Raw genomic sequence first — 12043 nt, 5'->3', positions numbered from 1 at the left:
AACATGTACTTCGTTCATTACACATCGACCAGTCCTATGGCCAAGTGGTTAGAGCGTCCACCCCGGAAACGAGAGGTCGTTGGTTCAAACCCCAGCCGGGTCATACCAAAGACTTAGAAAATATGGTACTAGCAGCTGCCTCGCTAGGCGCTCAGCACTAAGAGGTTAGTGTTAGGACTGGTCTGCCTGGTGTCAGGATAATGTGACTGGGCGGGACATCATGATACATGTCTGCGGCGTGATGCCCCAGTGCTAGACATCATTATAAGCAGCCACACTGCAGACATCGTAGAGATATGACTGAAAAATTGTTATAGTTGCATTAAAAATCCTAATCACACACACACACACACACTTTAATTACATAACAGAAGCACATATCAATATTACATATCCACGAACATAAATAATCCAGTCACTGACTTACCTTAAACGGTGATTTCCCTTGGACAACTATTGTTATCGCACATTTTGTTTTCGACTTGGGTATTTAGGTCAGTTATCTCGAAATGTAACATTCACTGTCACAAATCAACCGCTTGTCACATGAAATGGTCATAATTTACTGAAAACCCAAACGAGGACGATTCTCTGACTTTCTTACTTGGAACGATGGAAGTGAGTATCAATTCTCGTTTGCATAGTTCTATACCATTAATGATTGGCTTTGATAAAATAGGTTGTATCTCTAGTTAAGAGGGAAAAAACGGCTGCATTGTAATATTTCTTTCTTATATTAATGTTCTGCTATATATATAATTTGATGCTTGGTTCTGAACCTTGTGATTGTACATTGTGTCGATTGCTGATCGAGACTTTCAGAAAATACCACATCAAATTAGTTTTAACAACCATCTAGCTGAGGATTATTTAATTACTTTCAATCTTAAAATTTCAAATTAAATCCTTTCGCGTCTGCTTAAATTTATTTAAATCTGATACAAAAGTGCAATGTTATGGAAATGCTAGTGTCGGTAGACCGTAATCCTGATACATTTCGTAGGGTGCATGGTTATGACGCCGATGGTCGCGCAAGTAAAAATTGAAGTCCGTAATTTGCAGAACGTGCAATATATCAAACACTGTAACGGGAAACACCAAAATATTAAGGGGACGAATCTAGAGTGAAACAATTCTCTTAATCATAAAATTAATGTAAATGTAATGCAGACTTTTTGGTAATAATATAACACACATTCCAAAATATTGCAGTCTGAATTAAACTCTCCTTTTAAATGTCATCATTAAATAGCATTTACAAGCTTTTGGCTACAAGTAAAGTAAACATTTAACAATTCAGTGACAATTTTTTAAAAATCGGACAAAAGAACACTTTTCAACAAATCAATGATGAAATAAATAAATGTAGAAATATTATTGTAAAATTATAATTGATATTGTATCATTATGCGTGTTACTGAGATGAGAATCAATACCCTATAGACAGATGTAATAATTACGACTATAGTAAAGGGATAAAGTAACACAGTTATCTGAATCACGTATACTTCATACAATTATATTGTATATTTTTATAATTACCATAAACTCAATAATGCAATAATGGCAGAAGTGTTTTCACTATATATGAAGCTGGCCTTTAGCATGTCAGTAGTTTGATTGTGATTTAAGATTAATATGTAATGTATACATTATTAACATAATTGATATTGATGTTCTTATTATTGACATTATTTATTTCATAATCTAATTACATTTAACAATTTTAAAATTATGACAAAAAAAATATCAGCCATTCTTTTATAATGTTTTTATATTCTTAGCTGTAGTTATCTTTGGATTTGGTGAAACATGTTGCCATCTGAAATTTTTAAAATTATTATTTTAATTATTGCCTTTTCTATATGCACATGTTCATGGTTCGTTCTGTCCTTACTACCACTGCTCCTACTACTACTACTAATATTAATAATGTTACAAAAGTTGTATAAACTACTAGGTATTTTATATGTGGCACAAACATTGACGTTTCAAATAATACTTAATTAGGAACCATAAACACTATCATAATAAAAATGGTTATTCGGGCTTCATTATTCATAATGTGTGGCATACAAAACGCATTCTACTTATAATACATTGCTCTGGTTCAAGTAATGATCTTTGCTAGATAAATTCGATTCAAAACAGGATGTACACTATGATTTATAAAGAACCAGAGCCATACTGTAACTAACCCTCTTCCTCCTCCTCCCACTCACCTATTCTCCCCGCCTGAATTCCTCCTTGGTCATTATATGATATAATGGGAATGAAAAGGAGAGTAACTAATATAAACAGCGAAAGTATACATCAATGCTTAAAGTATAGAGAAGTGGAAATGTGGGCAAAGGATATATTAGAAAGAATGGTAAGCGCTCAGTTCACAACTCATATCGTGGCTACGAAGAAGCTTATTTCAAATGAGACCAATGACAGCAGTTCACTGTGTGCTTACATGTATTGCCTATGCACTAATATCGTTAACGTATGAAACCAAGTAGACTCTACCTGCCAGAAACGAGATAGGTCATTAAAAAGATAACAAATTGTGCTATCACATGAGCATTACTTATTAATGTTTCCATTAGTATAAAAATGATTAGACAACTAAATGTCTTGTATTCATGACGGTAGATGAAACATATCCGAGTCAGTGTCAGTCTTAGTAGAGTTAGCCTACGTGTACATATTACATATACGCAGTAGAGAATGTATCGCTCTTGATTCCATTGTTTGCGAAATAAACAAAACCTTGATATGCCAATATTCGAAAGACGTGGACTTTCTGTAACTTTATATATGCAGTAGCAAAGAAAGAAACATAAATGAGCATTGATCTTATTTGAACAGTCAATACATTTTAATACAGAAAGTAAGGCAGTGTGCTACCTTGTTAGGTATACAAGCACTAAAGTAAGAAAAGTTTATTTAAGCAGTTTTTCCTCTTCTTCATTTTTCTGTCTGTCTGTCTGTCTCTCTCTCTCTTTATATATATATATATATATATATATATATATATATATATATATATATATATAACCTTATGTAACTGTAGTTTTCAAATAAAGTAGAAGAGATTATATTCATTATACCTCAGTCCTTCTTCAGAAGCAAATCTATGTGCATGAAACTGTTTGCTACCTTTGTTTCATAATATATTTTTTTTCATTTTGCCGTACGTTGTACGTTGTACATATCCATCATCGTGTACTAAATAATCCAAGTGTTTGTAGACACAGTATATGAAATGCAATGTCCCATATGTTGACCATTATGCATACAGCTTACAAGGTAATATCAACAAAACATGCACAGATAAAATTGCATCATCTATGTCAAGACAGATTACACACAATTGCTGTCTGAATATATATATATATATATATATATATATATATATATATATATATATATATATATATATATATATATATATATATATATATATATATATATATATATATATATATATATATATATATATATACCTCATTATTATCAGGAGATAAAATAATAAAATTAATATACTAAGGTAAACACTTTGAAGGCGCATATGTGAACATAAATTACATTTTGAATGCAACACTCCTATATCTGAATAGTTGACTTTGACAATTATAATTGTAATTTTACCGTCTATAGGTACACTCTCCAAACAACGGAGCATGACATAGAAATAGCCAATTAATTAATATTGTAAAATTCTGTAACATCTACAGGCATTAAAATGTACTAATGTTACCTTTTTTGACTATCTTTATCTCTCTTCCGTTTTGAAAAAATAAATTACAATTATGATTTGAGATTAATTTTGATACCGTTTTATTGTATTATTCTCAAGATTTATTTATGCTCACAATTTTAAATGGTATATAATAATATGTATAGACCACACTCTGCGTTTGTGATGACACCTCTTTGTATCTCTACGTTATTTTGTTTAAAAATTTTCAGTCGCATTGGGTAGCAAGTCAATTAGTTTGCTTCCTATTTAATATGAAGAAATGTTAAAGAGTTATATTTTAGGGAATTGACATATGTTGCGTTATATGTTTGACAGTGAATATTGACTTTTAAACACATTAAGCCGTATGGTTAACATGCACGAGATGATTCAATGGTTGGCAATTGAAGGGACTCAGATATATCAAGCCGGTTAATTCAGAATCTATTTCGTACAAACAAAAGCTTCTACAAACTTTAATGCCAGGATTTTATTACTAGAATATTGAAAACAAAATATGCATGCGTAGTTTTTATATCTTCTCTGTGTAATTCATGTTACAGATGCTTAGTGACTTCAATGTACACATAAATGTGTCAATTTTGAAGACGGATAAATAAACTGTATTATAATTATGAATCAAATACTCGTAGGATTTAACAAATTGCATGTAAATCGCTTGGGAGTTGTTCCTAAGCTATTTGTCTAGACATGATGAACATATTCATGTTATTTGTCAGGGACAATTTACATGCTCACATTCTCTTTCAACACGTTTATATTAGCATCATTCATATGGCTCCCAATTGCAATTTCTAATGCATCTTGTTACAATATCCCTAACCCTCCAACCATGATACACGTTCGTAAATCAAAACCCCTTGATTACATAGAGTCTCATCCTGTTGCTTGAAATGTGGTCAGAATCAAAATATATCACTGCGACTGCAATATTCCTATGTTTGATCTCGTAGCCGCTTACCAATGACTCCAGAAGAAAGGTCCAAGACCCAAACCACATCGCCAACATATATACTACGTTTGATAAGTTTTCACACATCGGTTCGGGAAGAGAAATTGACACATACAGACACAAGGACTGACTGACGTACAGTGGATATCACAAATTCCCTCGATGAAGTACAAAATGGTATGAAGCTTGGCATAGTATCACTCAAGCTTTTAGAATTGGTCATATAAATCGTCTCTAGTAGTATTGACGATGATAGAACCGGAGTAAATTTGACACTAAGGTATATTAGAACAAATTAAAAAAAAAATTATGAGTCATACTTTAAAATGCAATTATGCATAAATTATGCATTATGAATTGATCATGGCAATGACAGTAATTTTCACGTATATTTAAGCAGAAAAGTCCATAGCTGACCGCACGAGGAACTAAAATGACGATATTACGATGATACCGTAGATACTGTCGATTCTAAACTAAAATTGTTAAAATAGAACGTGGAGTTTTACGAGAAAATATATATTCCAGGTTATTCAGAACAAATACAACTGTGCAAACATGGACAAAGGAACAAATGCTGACTATGTTGAAATAAAGGAAACTGATTAATTAATATAAACTTGTATTGATAAATACAATTTCATGTACATGAATAGGTTTCTTGGGCACTAGATTTTAATGTTATAGAAATAGAGAGGAAAACAATAGCTGCTGATCTTTGTTATAATTAGGAATTTACGTGATTATATATATATATATATATATATATATATATATATATATATATATATATATATATATATATATATACATTGACAGTTGCAAATCATCATCAAACAAATTTACAAGAAACATGATCAGCATATCAACATATAATTACAACTACTCAGTCCACATTTATTGTTTTAAGATAATTGATCCAAGCAGTGTATACTTAAATTTTGTCACATTGGATCGTATTGCTAAATGTATCACATATAGACTCATATATACTGTTTCAAACAAAAATATAAAAAAGTAATATATATCATTTATTAGATTAACATAACTACGAAGATATCGACCATGCATTAACGTTACACATTATTGTTGTGCCCTTGTTCATCATTTTATGTTTCGTTCCTACTCCGTCTCTTGGAACAACCCATCTCATAATGATTTACATTGTCAAAACTCGTATTATCTGTATTTGTTTTATAGGTTAATTTCTGTTTTATAAATCCGTAATAACTATGTATGTACATGAGAAGTAATCACAATGGCGACCTGGGAGTGTGTCTACTACGCTTTAATGCATATGCAATCGATGGTGTAGCATCATTTTAGGTGATGCATGCATGGTCAAGGTGGAATACGGATTGGTGCATGTTATATGTCGAGTACGAATTAAAAATTATCTAACATTCATGACAATATTTAATATTATTATTTATAAAAGTTATGTTCGTTTTATCACGCATTCTCATGTATAATCCAGAGAAAGCAATGTCCACATATATATATATATATATATATATATATATATATATATATATATATATATATATATATATATATATATATATATATATATATATATATATATATAATTTCTGTCATTGTTAATATTGATGGCTTCCCTGCGCTATTATCTACCAAGATGTTTCCTGTTACACATTTGTTTTGAATCTCCCATCAACTGGCGGCCCGAGTGGCCGAATGGTCTAAAGCGCTCACCGTTACGGATCACTACCATCTCACCGCTGTCTGTGTGGGTTCCAGTCTCGTATTCGGCTAATGTGGGTATAAACCAACATACCCCAGTGGCAGTCATCCATACTGCCCCAATCAGTTGTTGCTGCAAATATTCATATCAAAAGCCATCTGTTATATCTTCACAGAGACTGCACTACATTTGTTTAATTTCTAATTATTAAAGACTTGTGTATACTTAATTAATTCATATATTTGTATTTGATGTTAAAATACAGCATTTGTAGTGTAATGCCAAATTAAGTGGATGGTATGGTACGTTGTAGAGATGGGTAATATCAGTTTAATTCGTAAGACCATTAGTCTTTATTATGACGCATACAAACCTGATCTTAGTGTAAAGCCTCATGAAGTGTATGCTATATTATGATGTATACAGTATAAGGTATAATGAAGTTCTGGCTATGCTTTATGAAACGTAAATTGTACGTCAATTGTTATATTTGTCTTAAATTCATTTTGTATGCTTAACTCGTATCCATTATTAATCGTAATGTCGGCCTGATTTTTATCATGATTTTGAGTTGTAAACAGGATGTTCTCTCTAACAGCTGAAAACTGTATAAATAGTTGATCCATAAGTATCTTTGTATTGAGAATGATTTCTTAAAACATAAACAATGGTCTTTATCTTTGTGAATAATTCCACTATATCAGATAAAACCCTTGACATGAAGTACAATTACTAAACAACTGTCAAAAAGGTCTTTCTTATTAGCGAATTAATATTAATTCATGTTATAAACACCTAGAAATCATTGTGGACCCTGATATTGCTAATACGATATCACGATATCATATCGTTTACTTCATGACTCATTCAACCTGATTTGCTAAATACACCTCAATTTCTATTTTATATCAAATGTCAGAGAGATATAAATGTTATACCCTGCAAGTTCTAAAGTGTTGATGCATATATATATATATATATATATATATATATATATATATATATATATATATATATATATATATATATATATATATATATATTTCTGAATGAGAGTGGATTACATATTCAGATCAATATCACTAGAAGTAAACATGTATGTTTGTGTCTATGGATTCCCCACATTAAAAGCATGGTCAACGTGGTGTCTACTACATTCGTTATTATAATTCTAGTAACATATTTTATTTTGTTGACAACTTATTGATGTCTGCTACTTGGACATCATGCCGCAGACATGTAGCATCATGTCCTGCCAATCACACACCAGGCCAGCTAGTCCTGGCACTAACCTCATGATGCTGAGCGCCAAGCGGCCGGGGTTCAATCTCGTGACCTTCCGCGGACGTTCGTATAATTTATGCCACAGGAGTAGTCTTCACCGTTTAATGACTCCTTGCTTAATAAGTATCATTAGTTCATCAGTGGGCCAATGTATGCAATTTTTGCCTAAAAAAAACACTTGTAGTATATTTGGAAAAAATTTTTATAGCTGCTTAACCTTTTCATTATATTAAATATACTGAAATTAACACACGTATACCTTCATTGACTTAAATACGATACGGCTTTTAATGGTAGCTCATACGGCAAATATTGCGAGCTAATATATGTTCAAAGAATTATATACACTGTATTTTCATTAACAACTCTACACCTCCATAACTACTCCCTTTATTGAGACCAAATCTGCGAAGCCTATTTTGCGTTTTTAATAGTATATGTATTATATCCTTTCATGAAGAAAAAGAGAAAAAAGAAAAAGTATGTATTACTATGGCGGTTTTGCGCTTAAATTTAAATAGTGTGCATTCAATAAAGCTGATAGTTGGACGAATACATTCACTTCAAACTATTCGTCGAATTTAATGCACCTTTTAAATCGACTACAAAGTTGTTCATTTACATTGCACCTTTCTTCCTTGTTATGATCGCATGTCTTTAACTCCATTAAGATTAATTTGCTTATCCTATTTTTGTTATCTTCAACGCATATTATAAGTCAAACAACACCTGAGTCATAGCGTAATATACGTTGAAATCTATACAACGAATTTAAATTAGTATTACAAGTGCAAAACGATAGTAGAAGGTGTAGATTATATTTCTAATTTCCTAACGATTACTGTAGTGTGTCCACAGTATTGCTCGGACATTTGCGGCAGGGTTCCAAAAGACTCGAAACCCATTTATTTGATGTATGTATCCCCATACAAGTCAATAGCGTGAGATAGATTTAGAAAAATTACACTAATTTAACAATAAATTGATATATTTACAAATTACCGATTTTCATGCATGGAAACCTACCCGTCTGTCTGTTTCTCTGATGTAATTTCTCTCTCTATGTGCGCATATATATATATATATATATATATATATATATATATATATATATATATATATATATATATATATATATATATATATATATATATACATAAATATATATACATATATATATATATATATAGACAAGTTCTGGGAGTAAACGTCATGGAGTGAAGTGTAAGTGTGTTTTCATGATGCCATGGTTTAATTTTAGGGAGTTCGGGTCAGAGGCGCATGAGTGTCCCTGTCGTACCATGATCCCTATTAAAATCTAGTTGCCTACATTGGTTGTGTGACTGCAAGTGCATTATTTATGATTGGAGACTGGTAAATTACATAATGGAGTGAAGAAGAACTGATATTTTCGTCCACCGTATATACAGTTTATGTCGCCATGTTGGCAAATGTGATGCAGATTTACTGGCAGGATGTGGCTTGAAATCACGATTGGACTGACCTTAGGTGGCTTAGTCAAAATAGTTCCCTTTATTTGGGGATGTTGTATAGTTTTACGGCGGGAAATGCTTACGGTCCGGAATGCTCATGAAGAGAAAACATGCATATGTGTGGTTGATAGACAATTGGAAAGTCGTGAGATATGGTTCATGCATTGATTAGAGTAATATTAATGTATAGAATGGACATGTTGGGCCTTCCAATGTACAAATGAACGTTAAATGGAAGTCTTTTGACATGGGGTAAATTTATGATTTCTAGCGGACTCGCGTCAGGGTTTGACACACCTCGTTCAAGCTACAACCGATGGCTTTTAGCAATATATATATATATATATATATATATATATATATATATATATATATATATATATATATATATATATATATATATATATATATATATATATATATATATATATATATATATATATATATATATATATATATATATATATATATATATATATATATATATATATATATATATATATATATACATAATTATACAATGATGTCAGGCATTTCTGCGTACCTAAGGTTTCCGTCTTTGATATTGAAGCAAAACGCATTATTATTTCGACTAATGGACTTAAACAAAATTCTGCAATGCTTACAATTGAAAAGAGGTAATTGTCACCAGAATAATCTGTTCAAAATAATATTAGTTTTGGACACACGGGATACCAGACCTGTGTTTTCATGACTCGCGATATGTCGGCCAATTTTGCGCACAGTTATGAAAAGATGTAACGTTTATCCATCATGCTATATAAATGAAATACATAACTGTGGAATGTTTCTGTCAGCAGTTTAGTCGAGTAATTAAGTTAGGTTTATAGATAGTTTTACAAAATTCAACGTAACAATGGCAATAAAGGGCAGGATATATTAAGCAAATTAAACCGATCTTGCAAAAAAAAATTAGTAAAGGTCAACATTTTATGAAATATAGGCTAGTATGTGGAAGAGAAACAACAATGAATATGATGTAACGCGTTTACAACGTCTTATTTATGGGGAACAAATACTAAATAATTTAGAAACAGACTATACGCCGGGAAATTTGGTGACAATCCTGTTCTAGCGACAAGTTGACATGTTGGGTAGAAGACAATTTTGTACGTGTGTGACAACATGGATTACGATGCAGATTTTTGTTAAGGTATTCATTTATATCTTATATATAATGTAGTTTTTTGCATTATTGTAACACATACATAGTAAATATGATTGTGCTGGGTTACGGGTTCAAGAAGGTCGTGGAGTGTGTCTTCACGTTGACTTTTAGAAATCACATTTTCACGTGCATTTCGAGTCAAAATGTGTAATATTTGTGTGCACTTTATGATTCATTCTTAAAGTACGATCGTTATTTCTGTTACAAAATAGTCTATAACAAAAAATAGCACGTGATCCAATGTTTGCAGAAATGCATTGTTGTGCAGAATTACTCGACATTGTGGTACATACACATATACAACCGGACACACATACATATACCGCTTTCTAATTGGTGTTTAAATAGACAGTAAAGCATCAATGTTAATGGAAAACCATTCAGTGATTTTTTGTGTTTGTCATGATCATATGTTGTCAAATAAAGTGCTCTTATGCTTTCGTCTAACAAAGAAGTAACATTGCCTTAGTAGTACCATGGCGATACTGCTTTCAGTAAATACCTGAATACTGGCTCGTTTTATACTAATGAGTTAAACGTCAAGACGGGAGTTTTATAGCATAGCATTGCCGCCATGCCGTCTATCCGTTTATACATTGACCACCCGGCCCATAATTACAAATCCTTGGAGAGATGTTGATTAGGTTTCCCCAGAAATATATAGTACTAGGTTTGCCTGGCCGTGTTTGAAACGATAGAGAAAACCAAACTAAAAAAAAACTATATATATATATATATATATATATATATATATATATATATATATATATATATATATATATATATATATATATATATATATATATATATATATACTGTAGATGGCACATATTTAATGGTGGGCTTATTAGGCATTTTTTTTTGCTTTTGTAATCAACATAGCCCTTACAATTTCCAGTGATTTAAATATAAGACAACCCATAGAGTAGATATGTTCAAACGGAACCTTTAGTGAACACTCTGCTCAAGTAAAGACTTGCAATTCTGTCTTATTTGCATACATATTTTTGACGCATGCGTGTGACAAATATATAATAAATGTGAACTAGGATAAGAGGAAAACGGCTTTCGTGTCTTCTAGTCATTATTTTAAAAGTGGCAGCTATATAGGAATGTATAAATTTGCAGGACTAACCTCTTGAGATTACCTTCCATTCCAAGTTGTATTATAGACATTGTCCAGCCAAGCCATCAGTATCGTAGGGTATTATGCTTTTATATTATGAATGCTTAAACCACACAGGTCAAACGTGTATTTGCGTCCAATTAATGCTATTCGCTGTTGTATTGTTATAATCTTCGCGTTTAGAAAGGGGAACTATAGAGGGCTTACTGAAAGTGATGAAATTATTTGAACACTCTAATATATATTGTTTTTACCCTTTCTTAATCATAGGCTGAATCCTTGTCCTTTTGCATCGCTTTTGCTTTACACGTTGTCGTGTATTTTACTTATTCATTCGAATAATTATCTCATGTAATGCAAAGACTATAAACATAAAGATAATAAATTAACCTTGTCAAATATGTTTCAATTAACGTAACGCTGTATAATAGATATAGAAAAACGCACCCATACTGGTCTGAAAAGCTCACAGGATAAGATGAACAGTTTTGACGTGTATGCATTATTATATTTTTATTTGAATTTTCAAATATCCACCGGGGATGA

At 31.5% G+C, this 12043-nt stretch overlaps 1 protein-coding gene across 1 annotated transcript in view; it reads left to right on the top strand.

Annotated features, from left to right (window-relative positions):
• Window positions 1-546: 546 nt before the first annotated feature.
• The window catches only part of LOC149774128 (uncharacterized), a 59697-nt gene continuing 48200 nt past the window's right edge, over window positions 547-12043 (top strand). Inside the window, exon 1 of the mRNA XM_089945848.1 lies at window positions 547-618. Coding sequence (XP_089801974.1) covers window positions 613-618 — 6 coding nt within the window. The 5' untranslated portion in view covers window positions 547-612. The remainder of the gene's footprint in view (window positions 619-12043) is intronic.

The sequence above is a fragment of the Sinohyriopsis cumingii genome, unplaced genomic scaffold (genome assembly GCF_028554795.1).
Source record: "Sinohyriopsis cumingii isolate HCF-2022 unplaced genomic scaffold, ASM2855479v2 utg000426l, whole genome shotgun sequence".
In the NCBI taxonomy this organism is placed as follows: Eukaryota; Metazoa; Mollusca; class Bivalvia; order Unionida; family Unionidae; genus Sinohyriopsis; species Sinohyriopsis cumingii.
This window is presented reverse-complemented; position numbering and strand designations above follow the sequence as displayed.